The following is a 14,843-nucleotide window of genomic DNA, read 5'->3' on the forward strand; positions in this document are numbered from 1 at the left end:
GCCTTCTGAGGACAGTCACAAGTCTACACTCCCGCGTTCCTGTCTAGGTCAGCGTCTATGTACCATATACATTACGCGTCACAGTCCTGCCTGAGTGCCACCAAGTGTCCGCCATGTGACTTGGTGCTCCCCTGGGTGCTGATGTGCCCCATGTGCTGGGTCAGGTAAGGCTGGAGGGACGTATCTCTGTAACTACATCAGATCATCTGCTCTCTCCATAGGCAACGCTGCAGCTGGAAGGCACCGAGTATTTCTGCACCTGCTGAGGAGTGTGTCACCGCGGCCACATCCACCTGGGACCACAGTACACAGCGTCGACCGTGCAACCGACACAGGGTGAGCTATTAAATACTCTGCCAAACATCATTTCTCTGCCTTCAGCGTTTACCAGCATGACATGTGCTGATGATACGTGTGTGGGGTAACACAATATGCCGACACAGAATACGCCGACACAACATATGGTCTGAGAGATGCATGTACTGCATTGCTCTGTATATTACATACATCAGTCATACTCAGTACAGGGCAGTGACACAGAGACAGTATTATACAGCACATTGTACAGCACTGTCGTATATAGGGGCTGATTCACGGTGATAGACTGTAGTACGCATGTACGCGCCCGTCCTGTGCTGATGTACGCACTCTGTTCAAAAGGTGACTGACAGGAAGTGGGTGTCTGGGGGTAATCGGCTGCTCCGTGGGAGTGCCAAGATAACCGAGGCGCCGAGGAAACCGCTGGGAGTGTCAGGGAAAATGCAGGCGCACCCAATATTTGAGGGGAGGGCGCGTGACATCAGCAACAGGTGGGATATGCCTGAATCCATTGCAGCTGCTGAGTCTCCGGCTTCTCTGAGCCTGCGAGAAGTGATGACCAGACGAAAAAGCGTCCGATTGTGATCCTGTGACGATGGGTTTTGGACATTTCCCCGGCTGCGAATTCGCAATTTATTCGCAGATTTGCACGGGGCGGGTTTCCGTTTGTCTGGGCGGTGACTATCTACTCGCAGACATCTGCCACTAGAGGTGACCCCGTATTTGATTGTGGTTTTGAATTCTGGTTTTGGCAACACCTCCCTTTGTGTTTTGGATTTGGACCATGAGCATTTGCCAAACCAGGACATTGCATTCTGCAGTATTGTAGATATTGGGGTAATTCAGACCTCATCCCCAGGGCCATGAATTCACAGCGACTAGCTTTCAGTTAAGACGCAGCCGCATTAGAGTGACATCACGCCTAGCAAAAGATTGTGTCGCTGTGCAAATAGATGGACATGGCTGCAAAATGTCCAAATCCCATTGAAAGACGCTCAACGTTGAATGATTTTATTTATTTATTTACAGTTTCTTATATAGCGCAGCAGATTCCGTTGCGCTTTACAATAGTAATTTTGACATTACCACCAAAAGCAAGGAGCAGCCAGAGACTTAACTCGGCAGCTGCAGGTATACAAGTCCTGCAGCTGTCGTCACACACCCTCCTCTAACACACTCCTGCACGCCTGCATTATCCCAGACACTCCCAGTGATTTCCTAGGCACGTCTGCATTATCCCGGACACTCCCAGCGGTTTCCTAGGCACGCCTGCATTATCCCGGACACTCCCAGCGGTTTCCTAGGCACGCCTGCATTATCCCGGACACTCCCAGCGGTTTCCTAGGCACGCCTGCGTTATCCCGGACATTCCCAGTGTTTCCTAGGCACGCCTGCATTGTCCCAGACACTCCCAGCGATTTCCTAGGCACGTCTGCATTATCCCGGACACTCCCAGCGGTTTCCTAGGCACACCTGCGTTATCCCAGACACTCCCAGCGGTTTCCTAGGCACGCCTGCGTTATCCCGGACACTCCCAGCGGTTTCCTAGGCACGCCTGCGTTATCCCGGACATTCCCAGTGTTTCCTAGGCACACCTGCATTATCCCGGACATTCCCAGTGTTTCCTAGGCACGCCTGCATTATCCCGGACACTCCCAGCGGTTTCCTAGGCACACCTGCATTATCCCGGACATTCCCAGTGTTTCCTAGGCACACCTGCATTATCCCGGACATTCCCAGTGTTTCCTAGGCACGCTTGCATTATCCCGGACACTCCCAGTGGTTTCCTAAGCGCGCCTGCGTTATCCCGGACACTCCCAGCGGTTTCCTAGGCACGCCTGCGTTATCCCAGACACTCCCAGCGGTTTTCTAGGCACGCCTGCGTTATCCTGGACACTCCCAGCGGTTTCCTAGGCACGCCTGTGTTATCCCGGACACTCCCAGCGGTTTCCTAGGCACGCCTGCGTTATCCCGGACACTCCCAGCGGTTTCCTAGGCACGCCTGCGTTATCCCGGACACTCCCAGCGGTTTCCTAGGCATGCCTGCGTTATCCCGGACACTCCCAGCGGTTTCTTAGGCACGCCTGCGTTATCCTGGACACTCCCAGCGGTTTCCTAGGCACGCCTGCGTTATCCCGGACACTCCCAGCGGTTTCTTAGGCACGCCTGCGTTATCCTGGACACTCCCAGCGGTTTCCTAGGCACGCCTGTGTTATCCCGGACACTCCCAGCGGTTTCCTAGGCACGCCTGCATTATCCCGGACACTCCCAGTGGTTTCCTAGGCACGCCTGCGTTATCCCGGACACTCCCAGCGGTTTCTTAGGCACGCCTGCGTTATCCTGGACACTCCCAGCGGTTTCCTAGGCACGCCTGTGTTATCCCGGACACTCCCAGCGGTTTCCTAGGCACGCCTGCGTTATCCCGGACACTCCCAGCGGTTTCCTAGGCACGCCTGCGTTATCCCGGACACTCCCAGCGGTTTCCTAGGCACGCCTGCGTTATCCCGGACACTCCCAGCGGTTTCCTAGGCGCGCCTGCGTTATCCCGGACACTCCCAGCGATTTCCTAGGCGCGCCTGTGTTATCCCGGACACTCCCAGCGGTTTCCTAGGCACACCTGCTTTATCCCGGAACCTCCCAGCGGTTTCCTAGGCACGCCTGCGTTATCCCTGACACTCCCAGCGGTTTCCTAGGCGCGCCTGCGTTATCCCGGACACTCCCAGCGGTTTCCCAGGCACGCCTGCGTTATCCCGGACACTCCCAGCGGTTTCCTAGGCACACCTGCGTTATCCCGGACACTCCCAGCGGTTTCCTAGGCACACCTGTGTTATCCCGGACACTCCCAGCGGTTTCCTAGGCACGCCTGCGGTATCCCGGACACTCCCAGCGGTTTCCTAGGCACACCTGCGTTATCCCGGACACTACCAGCGGTTTCCTAGGCACGCCTGCGTTATCCCGGACACTCCCAGCGGTTTCCTAGGCACACCTGCGTTATCCCGGACACTACCAGCGGTTTCCTAGGCACGCCTGCGTTATCCCGGACACTCCCAGCGGTTTCCTAGGCACACCTGTGTTATCCCGGACACTCCCAGCGGTTTCCTAGGCATGCCTGCGTTATCCTGGACACTCCCAGCGGTTTCCTAGGCACGCCTGTGTTATCCTGGACACTCCCAGCGGTTTCCTAGGCACGCCTGCGTTATCCCGGACACTCCCAGCGGTTTCCTAGGCACGCCTGCGTTATCCCAGACACTCCCAGTGGTTTTCTAGGCATGCCTGCGTTATCCCGGACACTCCCAGCGGTTTCCTAGGCACGCCTGCGTTATCCCGGACACTCCCAGCGGTTTCCTAGGCACGCCTGTGTTATCCCGGACACTCCCAGCGGTTTCCTAGGCATGCCTGTGTTATCCCGGACACTCCCAGCGGTTTCCTAGGCATGCCTGCGTTATCCCGGACACTCCCAGCGGTTTCCTAGGCACGCCTGCGTTATCCCGGACACTCCCAGCGGTTTCCTAGGCACGCCTGCGTTATCCCGGACACTCCCAGCGGTTTCCTAGGCACACCTGTGTTATCCCGGACACTCCCAGCTGTTTCCTAGGCATGCCTGCGTTATCCTGGACACTCCCAGCGGTTTCCTAGGCACGCCTGTGTTATCCTGGACACTCCCAGCGGTTTCCTAGGCACGCCTGCGTTATCCCGGACACTCCCAGCGGTTTCCTAGGCACGCCTGCGTTATCCCAGACACTCCCAGTGGTTTTCTAGGCATGCCTGCGTTATCCCGGACACTCCCAGCGGTTTCCTAGGCACGCCTGCGTTATCCCGGACACTCCCAGCGGTTTCCTAGGCACGCCTGTGTTATCCCGGACACTCCCAGCGGTTTCCTAGGCATGCCTGCGTTATCCCGGACACTCCCAGCGGTTTCCTAGGCACGCCTGCGTTATCGCGGACACTCCCAGCGGTTTCCTAGGCACGCCTGCGTTATCCCGGACACTCCCAGCGGTTTCCTAGGCACGCCTGCGTTATTCCAGACACTCCCAGCGGTTTCCTAGGCACGCCTGCGTTATCCCGGACACTCCCAGCGGTTTCCTAGGCACGCCTGCGTTATCCCGGACACTCCCAGCGGTTTCCTAGACACGCCTGCGTTATCCCGGACACTCCCAGCGGTTTCCTAGGCACGCCTGCGTTATCCCGGACACTCCCAGCGGTTTCCTAGGCACGCCTGAGTTATCCCGGACACTCCCAGCGGTTTCCTAGGCACGCCTGCGTTATCCCGGACACTCCCAGCGGTTTCCTAGGCACGCCTGCGTTATCCCAGACACTCCCAGCGCTTTCCTAGGCGCGCCTGCGTTATCCCGGACACTCCCAGCGGTTTCCTAGGCGCGCCTGCGTTATCCCGGACACTCCCAGCGGTTTCCTAGGCGCGCCTGCTTTTCCCCGGACACTACCAGTGGTTGCCTAGGCACGCCTGCATTTTCCCGGACACTCCCAGCTGTTTCCTAGGCACGCGGCTGCGTTATCCCAGACACTCCCAGCGGTTTCCTAGGCACGCCTGCGTTATCCCGGACACTCCCAGGGGTTCCCTAGGCACGCCTGCGTTATCCCGGACACTCCCAGCAGTTTCCTAGGCACGCCTGCATATTCCCGGACACTCCCAGCTGTTTCCTAGGCACGCGGCTGCGTTATCCCGGACACTCCCAGCGGTTTCCTAGGCACGCCTGTGTTATCCCGGACACTCCCAGCGGTTTCCTAGGCATGCCTGCGTTATCCCGGACACTCCCAGCGGTTTCCTAGGCACGCCTGCGTTATCCCGGACACTCCCAGCGGTTTCCTAGGCACGCCTGCGTTATCCCGGATACTTCCAGCGGTTTACTAGGCACGCCTGTGTTATACCGGACACTCCCAGTGGTTTGCATTATCCCGGACACTCCCAGCGGTTTCCTAGTCACGCCTGCGTTATCCCAGACACTCCCAGCGGTTTCCTAGGCACGGCTGCGTTATCCCGGACACTCCCAGCGGTTTCCTAGGCACGCCTGTGTTATCCCGGACACTCCCAGTGGTTTGCATTATCCCGGACACTCCCAGCGGTTTACTAGTCACGCCTGTGTTATCCCGGACACTCCCAGCGGTTTCCTAGGCACGCCTGCATTATCCCGGACACTCCCAGTGGTTTGCATTATCCCGGACACTCCAGCGGTTTCCTAGTCACGCCTGTGTTATCCCGGACACTCCCAGCGGTTTCCTAGGCACGCCTGCGTTATCCCGGACACTCCCAGCGGTTTCCTAGGCACGCCTGTGTTATCCCGGACACTCCCAGTGGTTTGCATTATCCCGGACACTCCCAGCGGTTTCCTAGTCACGCCTGTGTTATCCCGGACACTCCCAGCGGTTTCCTAGGCACGCCTGCATTATCCCGGACACTCCCAGTGGTTTGCATTATCCCGGACACTCCAGCGGTTTCCTAGTCACGCCTGTGTTATCCCGGACACTCCCAGCGGTTTCCTAGGCACGCCTGCGTTATCCCGGACACTCCCAGCGGTTTCCTAGGCACGCCTGTGTTATCCCGGACACTCCCAGTGGTTTGCATTATCCCGGACACTCCCAGCGGTTTCCTTGGCACAAAATGGTGATAGAGAAGCGCTGGAAGATTTACTTTTCCCTGCAGCCGTCTAAAGGGGATACTCAACCCCTCTTTAGAAAAGAAAACACAATAAATACAGGGTAGACGGCGCAAAGGGATACTATGGATACTTGTTACAGTAAAAAATCAGTATAATTTTATTTACTCATAAATTAATTTTCATACACTAAAAAGTGAGAGCACCGGCCGGTGGGGTTTACATATAAAAAAAATACATCGCATAAAAAACAGTTACAGTAAGCATACTTTTTGCTCTTTTTGATGTGCTTTAAGTATTTTTTAGGCACACTAGGGTATTTAAATGGTTAATAACCACACTTTATCAAACTTTCACACTTCTAGTGCAGACAGAAAGCAGAGGTTAATAGAATGCAGGCTTTTGGTTTTGTTAGGCATGCACTGGGTTAAATTTTGTAGAGCAGGAATTAATTTATTTATGAGTAAATAAAATTATACTGATTTTTTACTATAACAAGTATCCATAGTATCTCTTTGCGCCGCCTACCCTGTATTTATTGTGTTTCCTAGGCACGCCTGTGTTATCCCGGACACTCCCAGCGGTTTCCTAGGCACGCCTGTGTTATCCCGGACACTCCCAGCGGTTTCCTAGGCACGCCTGCGTTATCCCGGACACTACCAGTGGTTTCTAGGCACACCTGTGTTATCCCGGACACTCCCAGCGGTTTCCTAGGCACGCCTGCGTTATCCCGGACACTACCAGTGGTTTCTAGGCACGCCTGCGTTATCCCGGACACTCCCAGCGGTTTCCTAGGCACCCCTTCGTTATCCCGGACACTCCCAGTGGTTTCTAGGCACGCCTGTGTTATCCCGGACACTCCCAGCGGTTTCCTAGGCACGCCTGCGTTATCCCGGACACTCCCAGCGGTTTCCTAGGCACGCCTGCGTTATCCCGGACACTACCAGTGGTTTCTAGGCAAGCCTCGCAGTGAAACCCAAGCGGGATCTGTATTCTGGGCTATACCCATTACACTGGCCGGTCAGCTCCGGTTCCCAAACACAGCAGACAGGGATGTCCGCACTGCTCGGGGAAGCCTCAAGTGGCCTCAGTGCTGTGGAAAATACACGTTACCTTGGCCGGTCAGCCCCGGCTCGGGTGTATGCGGCTGGAGGAGGTACCGCCAATCCGAAAAGCAGCTCCATTTCCGGCTGTCAGGGGAGGATGTGTCCTGTGCATCCTATGGACACGTGTTTCGCTATGCGCTTGTTCACTGACGCCATGCAGAAAATCGGCCCACAAGGCCAGAAGTGCCAGATGGCCAGTCCGGCACTGCCTGTGTTTTCCCAGACACTCCCTGCGGTTTCCTAGGAACACCTGCGTATTCCCGGACACTTCCAGTGATTTCCTAGGCACGCCTGCGTATTCCCGGACACTTCCAGCGGTTTCCTAGGCACGCCTGCATTATCCCGGACACTCCCAGCGGTTTCCTAGGCGTGCCTGCGTTATCCCGGACACTCCCAGCGGTTTCCTAGGCGTGCCTGCGTTATCCTGAACACTCCTAAGACTGAGCCTTGCGGAACTCCGACTGCAGTATACTGTATGTACATTGCTGCAGTACGTTGCAGTAATATAGCAGGTACTGGATATACATTATACACCCTGACACTTGTATCTTTGTGTCTTTACAGATGTTCAGCAATTTGTTTCCAGTCATGTCGCTGATGTCAGTGCTAAAGGGTGAGGTCCTGTAACCGCCGTCATGTATGTAGTTATTGTATGTGTACTACAGATGTGTCATGGGGCCTACACACAGAGCGATTCTCACTAGATCGCTTAGAAAATGGCACCACACTGCTCCGTGTGTAGGGGAATAGTGATAGCGATGTTTGGCCCCGCGATTAAAATGCAGCATGCTGGATAAATCTATCAGGGCCAGTGTCCTCAGCGGAGAACATGGGCCCCGACAGATCGCTCAGCGCTGACACATCTCTGTGTGCTGAGCGATCTTCCTGAGCGTTCTGAGCAATCTAGTATCGCTCAGCGATGACGCTATCGCCCCACAATTAATATATTAGGGTGCTGGATAAATCTATATTCGCCGGTCAGGGCCAGTGTCCTCACCGGAGCGTGCTGAGCAATCTGGTATCTCTCAGCAGGGTCGCTCCGTGTGTAGGCCCCTGAAGACACAAAGCATCTACATAAGTATATTTGAACAATGTTTATGTGTGTGTGTTTGTGTGTATCTGTGTATGTTTGTGTGTGTGTGTGTTTATGTATGGATGTACTCGAACACTTTAACTAATCATCTTCAAGCTTTGAGCACCAATGGCATAGCGAGGGTGGAGAAGGCGAAGCGTGATCTCCGGGTGCCGAAGAGTAGCAGGGCGCCTGGCACCACACTCGCTGCCCCGCCAGTCCTCCCTCCGGTTGCCGTCCGCCTATCCACTGCAGGCACAAAGTCTCTGACAGCATTACGGAGACCTCTAGCGGCTGTCTCCTTTGTGGTGGTGTCCAACTTTGGAGGGGCGCAGGGTGTCTAATGCTGTCAGAGACTCTGCACCTCTGCAGTAGATGGGTGGACGGCATCCGGCCTCGGGAATGGCGGCCAATTAACATATTTATTTCCTCCTGGGCAGTGATCATTTAACTCCCTCTATGGCAATGAGCATGTAATCCCCCTTAGCAACAAGCATGTAATCCCCCCCTGGCTACAAGTATGTAAGCTTTTGACAAACTGAACTTTTGCCAAACTGAAATTATTAAGCGACTAATCGAGAGAGTGGTCTGTGAATCGCACACTTTAGATATCATTGTGAAATCCATGTGAGATCCATCTCCAGCCAGTTATCTTTTCTCTTGATTGTTTGCTTATTCATTGAGGGTTTTTGTGATCCTCTGGCTGCTGCAGAAGCTCCTGTGCTGCTGTGGTTGGGAAGGGAAGGTGCAGAGCCGGCCCTAGGCATAGGCAAACTAGGCAAATGCCTATGGCTTCTGCTGATTAAAATGATATGTAGCATGCCTATATTCTGTGTGTGAGTGAGGCTGTATCTGCATATGAAATAGTGTATTCATGGAAATCACTGTAACATAGCATTCTGTATGCAGGTACAGCCACAGTCGCACACAGAATATAGGCATGCTGCATATCATTGTAATCATCGGAAGCGCCTTGTGTGTCCTAGTCACATAACAATGCAAATAAGATGAATTTTCAGCAATAAAGGCACCCAACGTTAGCAGAACTGGCCAGGAACTGCATGGCCTATTGAGGCAAGATGTATGAGGAAACATCTGTATCCAAGCAGAGGCAGAGGTCACAGTGTTAGCGGCTGTGCAAGTGCTGTCTGCGGGTGGGTTGGTTGTGCAATAGTGTTCGGCTTATGTGTAAGGGGCATTATGTGTGTCATGTATAAATGCATTAATAATGTGCGACATATGTGTAACAGGCATTATGTGTGTCATGTGTATAAGGGCATTAATAATGTGCAACATATGTGTAAGGGGCATTATATATGTCATGTATAAATGCATTAATAATGTGCGACATGTGTAACAGGCATTAAGTGTGTCATGTGTATGAAGGGCATTAATAATGTGCAACATATGTGTGAAGGGCATTATATGTGTCATGTGTATAAGGGCATTAATAATGTGCAACATATGTGTAACATGCATTATGTGTGTCATGTGTATAAGGGCATTAATAATGTGCAACATATGTGTAAGGGGCATTATGTGTGTCATGTATAAATGCATTAATAATGTGCAACATATGTGTAACATGCATTATGTGTGTCATGTATAAATGCATTAATAATGTGCAACATATTTGTAACATGCATTATGTGTGTCATGTATAAATGCATTAATAATGTGCAACATATGTGTAACATGCATTATGTGTGTCGTGTATAAGGGCATTAATAATGTGCAACATACAGATGGAGCTGGTCTTAGCCTTGCAGGGGATGGCAGAAGAATCGCCAGCCACCATCCCCCGCCAGCCGCCATCTGATATGCGAAAGGAGACGTGCGCGCACGAGATGCGCACGCGTCCCCTTCCGAAGGCGCTTCCCCCGGGTCCCGACCGCCTCCCTGCTCGCCCGCCTAACCCTGTTAACCCTGTCCGTCTCCCTGAACTGGAGACGGACAGGGTTCCCGTCGCCCCGCCGCCCGGAAACTGAGACGCGCGCGCGTGTGAGACGCACGCGCGTCTCAGTCAGATGAATCGCCTGGAGACAATCTGGCGATTCGCCAGCAAGAGGGAGGCCAGCTCCATCTGTATGTTTAAGGGGCATGTAACGATCAGATCAGGTGGTAGTCCGAATAAAGCATGGCGCCTGTTATTATTATGTGTGAGATCAATGTATTTCTGGCATTGGGTGTAAAAACATGTCTGCTATTATTATGTGGGAGATCAGGGCATGTCATGTAGTATGTGTGTAAACTATTGGTGACCAGCGGTGTAGCTAGGTGCCATGGTGCCCGGAGCAAGGGCATATTTCGTGCCCCCCCCCCCCAGTAATGAATTGGGGGCGTGGCTAACATGTGTTGGCATGTTACATTTGAAAAGAAAAAAGTAAAAAATAAAACACTATATAAGACACTGTGACGGAATCTGCTGCACTATATAAGACGCTGTAAAGGAATCTGCTGCACTATATAAGACGCTGTAAAGGAATCTGCTGAGCTATATAAGACACTGTGACGTAATCTGCTGCGCTATATAAGACACTGTAACGGAATCTGCTGCGCTATATAAGACACTGTGACGGAATCTGCTGCGCTATATAAGACACTGTAACGGAATCTGCTGCGCTATATAAGATGCTGTAACGGAATCTGCTGCGCTATATAAGACACTGTAACGGAATCTGCTGCGCTATATAAGACACTGTAACGGAATCTGCTGCACTAAATAAGACGCTGTGACGGAATCTGCTGCGCTATATAAGACACTGTAACGGAATCTGCTGCACTATATAAGACACTGTGACGGAATCTGCTGCACTATATAAGACGCTGTAAAGGAATCTGCTGAGCTATATAAGACACTGTGACGTAATCTGCAGCGCTATATAAGACACTGTAACGGAATCTGCTGCGCTATATAAGACACTGTAACGGAATCTACTGCTCTATATAAGACGCTGTAACGGAATCTGTTGCGCTATATAAGACACTTTAACGGAATCTGCTGCACTATAAAAGACACTGTAACGGAATCTGCTGCACGATATAAGACGCTGTAAAGGAATCTGCTGAGCTATATAAGACACTGTGACGTAATCAGCAGCGCTATATAAGACACTGTAACGGAATCTGCTGCGCTATATAAGACACTGTAATGGAATCTGCTGCGCTATATAAGACACTGTAACGGAATCTGCTGCGCTATATAAGACGCTGTTACGGAATCTGCTGCGCTATATAAGACACTGTAACGGAATCTGCTGCGTATATAAGAACCTGTTACGGAATCTGCTGCGCTACATAAGACGCTGTAATGGAATCTGCTGCGCTATATAAGATGCTGTAAAGGAATCTGCTGCGCTATATAAGACACTGTAACGGAATCTGCTGCGCTATATAAGACACTGTAACGGAATCTGCTGCGCTATATAAGACGCTGTAATGGAATCTGCTGCACTATAAAAGACACTGTGACGGAATCTGCTGCCCTATATAAGACGCTGTAACGGAATCTGCTGCGCTATATAAGACACTGTGACGGAATCTGCTGCGCTACAGTATATAAGACACTGTGACGTAATCAGCAGCGCTATATTAGACACTGAAACGGAATCTGCTGCGCTATATAAGACGCTGTAACGGAATCTACTGCTCTATATAAGACGCTGTAACGGAATCTGTTGCGCTATATAAGACACTGTAATGGAATCAGCTGCACTATAAAAGACACTGTGACAGAATCTGCTGCCCTATATAAGACGCTGTAACGGAATCTGCTGCGCTATATAAGACACTGTGACGGAATCTGCTGCGCTATATAAGACGCTATAACGGAATCTGCTGCACTATATAAGACACTGTAACGGAATCTGGTGCGCTATATAAGACACTGTAACGGAATCTGGTGCACTATATAACATGCTGACAGCTGTAAATAAATAAATATATATACATATAAAGATATATACAGCACAGCAGGCCAGGGCAGCAGCAGAAAACATTCTTTAGCTGTAAAAAAATAAATAAATCAATCCACCTTGAATAATGGGATAAGTTACAGGGTGGCACGGGCGACAGCAAAACACCTTCTCCTCCAGGCTACAGCCAGCGCTTGGAAAGGCTGATGACGCTGCTGTAGCCAGGGAGGAGGGAGGGAGTCAGAGACAGGTGACTCTGACTGGGAGGAGTCTGTACAGTGTCACTGCTGCTACGCTGCGCTGCCCGGAAGCCGGACCGGGCAGCAGCAGCACTTCAGAGAGAGGAGGAGGACATAGGTCAGAGTGACTGTCAGCCCGCCGCCCGTGACGCTTGGCGGCAGGGACCGGGCGAGCAGGGCAGGCGCCGGGCAGGGAAGCCGCCGGCACTGAGCACGCTGCGTGTGATGCTTGTTTCAGACACTTGCAGTGTCATTTGCGGAGGGGGGGGGGCGGGCCGGCGGCGCCATTCGACCAATCGCCGCCCGGAGCATGAGCTCCGGTGGCTCCGCCCTCCCTACGCCTCTGTTGGTGACCCAGGGGGTGTAACCATCTGTGGACTCCTCTGGAGTTAGGATGTCAGATAAGATCTGAGACCCCTCATAAACTATGGTCCAGAAGAAGAGGTTAGAGATTGTCCCCTTCCTTCAGATCTCTCATCAGTGAAGCCTGTCTGCTATGCATCTCACTGGATAAGGAAGGAGGATCAATCACTTTGAAAACAGCAGACTGTAGAAGATACATTGCCAGGGACCTTCCCTAGTTCCAGCAAGGAATGGGTCAAATCCCAAGGGTGGGAGGGATGAGGGAGCCTGCAAGTATAACTGTCCCTCTTGTCAATAAGTCAGGGGTACTTCTTGGGGATCAGCATCTAGCTGGAAGCGACCGTTTGATTTCAATGTGGCAACCCCCCAAGTCAGGATTTGTACTTAGGTTTGAGATACAGTTCTGTCTTTTTTATTCCCTTTTATTTCTGAATTGCATTTATCTTGTGTGTACTTTAAAAATCATTGTAACATTTTGTAACCATTTTTTCACTAAAGCTCTGTAGTATTTCTAGGAATAAATAATACATATTCCCAGTTCTGATTTCGTGATTCTTAGCACCTGTAAGCCAACGAAGAGTGGTCAGCGTTACCTTATTTTTATACTGTATTGTGCGGGCAGGTGCGAGCCAAGCCGCTCCTTGCGCAGTTTCAAGCGCTAAAATCAGGTTTTGGCTGGTGGCAGTGTACCTCAAAGTAAGGACCTGAGTGTCCAAAGTGAACCCCAGTCACGGCCGGAGCTGCTTAGATTGACGTATCGGAGCAGGCGACCGGTGGGTCCGTGACACGGCATTATGTGTGTCATTATGTGTATGAAGGGCATTAATAAAGGTTGGCATAATGTGTAAGGGGCATTATGTTTATAAGGACATTAATAATGTGTGTCATGTGTAAGGGGCATTACTGTGTGGTATTATCAGGGGTGCCGAGAGAAAGGGATAAGGGTACAAATTACCCAGGCCAAAGTCTGATGGAAGGGCCCAGTGGGGGCCCCGGGCCACCTCCCCGTAAGTGACAGCAGCAGCTACAGCTCTTCTCCTCTGCCCAGCACACACTGCTTTGTGCTGGGTTGCAGTGTGGCCATGGAGGTGGATAAAATGCAATATTTTCTCAGGATTTTTTTCTAGGGTATAATGTGAATAATGTGAGGAGTAATGTATATAAGGTAAAGTGGTACCAAAATGATGACTGCTATGATGAGGGTTGATTGTGCTGGGAAAGGGGAGCAGGGTCAGAGGCGGAACTAGTGGCGGTGCTAGGGGGCACCAGCCAAAATCTTGCCTAGGGCGTCATTTAGGCTAGGGCCGCCTCTGGGAAGGTGGATAGTAGTAGACTTGCTCTGGCTGCTTCAGAAGCTGCTGCCTTGCTGTGGTTGGGAAGGGAAAGTGGATTATTGGAGACTTGCTCTGGCTGCTGCAGCAGCGGTACTTGTTTCCTAGCACAGCGCCCATCGCATCGTATACCATAAGCCTTACAATGGTATGCGATGCGATGCAACGCAATGGCACCCGATGTCATACAATTTAAAATCGTATATCATTGTATATGGCATACAATGCTATGGTATACGATTTTAAAGTGTATAAGCACCCTAATGGGTGCTTTCAATGTTAAATGGCCCCCCTATAAGATTATTAATTGTATAAGCACCGTAATGGGTGCTTACAATGTTAAAAGCACCCCCACGACACCCCCACTATCAACGCCAACCCGAAGCATGGCGAGCGCAGCGAGCCTGCGAGGGGCGGCGGTACGCGTCCTCTGACCTTTTCATACCCCCACTGTCCATGTCGGCGTGGAGTTGACTTTAGATAGTGTGGCAAGCACAGCGAGCCACCGAGCCCGAAGCATGGCGAGTGTAGCGAGCCCCTCGAGGGGCCACGGAATACATGTAAAGTAATTAGTGTCCCCTCGCGGGCTCGCTGCGCTCGCCATGCTTCGGGCTCGGTGGCTCGCTGCGCTCGCCACACTATATAGAATCAACTCCACGCCGACGTGGATAGTGGGGGTATGAAAAGGTCGGAAGACGCATACCGCCGCCCCACGCGGGCTCGTTGTGCTCGCCACGCTTGGGGTTGATGTTGATAGTGGGGGGGGGGGCGTGGGGGTGCGTTTAACATTGTAAGCACCCATTAGGGTGCTTATACAATTAAAAATCGTATAGGGGGGCCATTTAACATTGAAAAAACCCATTGGGGTGCTTATACAATTTCAAATCG

At 51.9% G+C, this 14,843-nt stretch overlaps 1 protein-coding gene across 1 annotated transcript in view; it reads left to right on the forward strand.

Moving 5' to 3' along the window:
- Positions 1 to 224: 224 nt before the first annotated feature.
- Positions 225 to 14,843, forward strand: part of LOC146055080 (pancreatic lipase-related protein 2-like) — a gene marked incomplete at its 3' end in the record, with an annotated part of 35,689 nt that continues 21,070 nt past the window's right edge. Inside the window, exons 1-2 of the mRNA XM_083168187.1 lie at positions 225 to 336; positions 7,601 to 7,649. Coding sequence (XP_083024313.1) covers positions 7,601 to 7,649 — 49 coding nt within the window. The remainder of the gene's footprint in view (positions 337 to 7,600; positions 7,650 to 14,843) is intronic.

The sequence above is a fragment of the Crinia signifera genome, unplaced genomic scaffold (assembly GCF_055691185.1).
Source record: "Crinia signifera unplaced genomic scaffold, ASM5569118v1 HAP2_SCAFFOLD_300, whole genome shotgun sequence".
NCBI classification, from domain to species: Eukaryota; Metazoa; Chordata; class Amphibia; order Anura; family Myobatrachidae; genus Crinia; species Crinia signifera.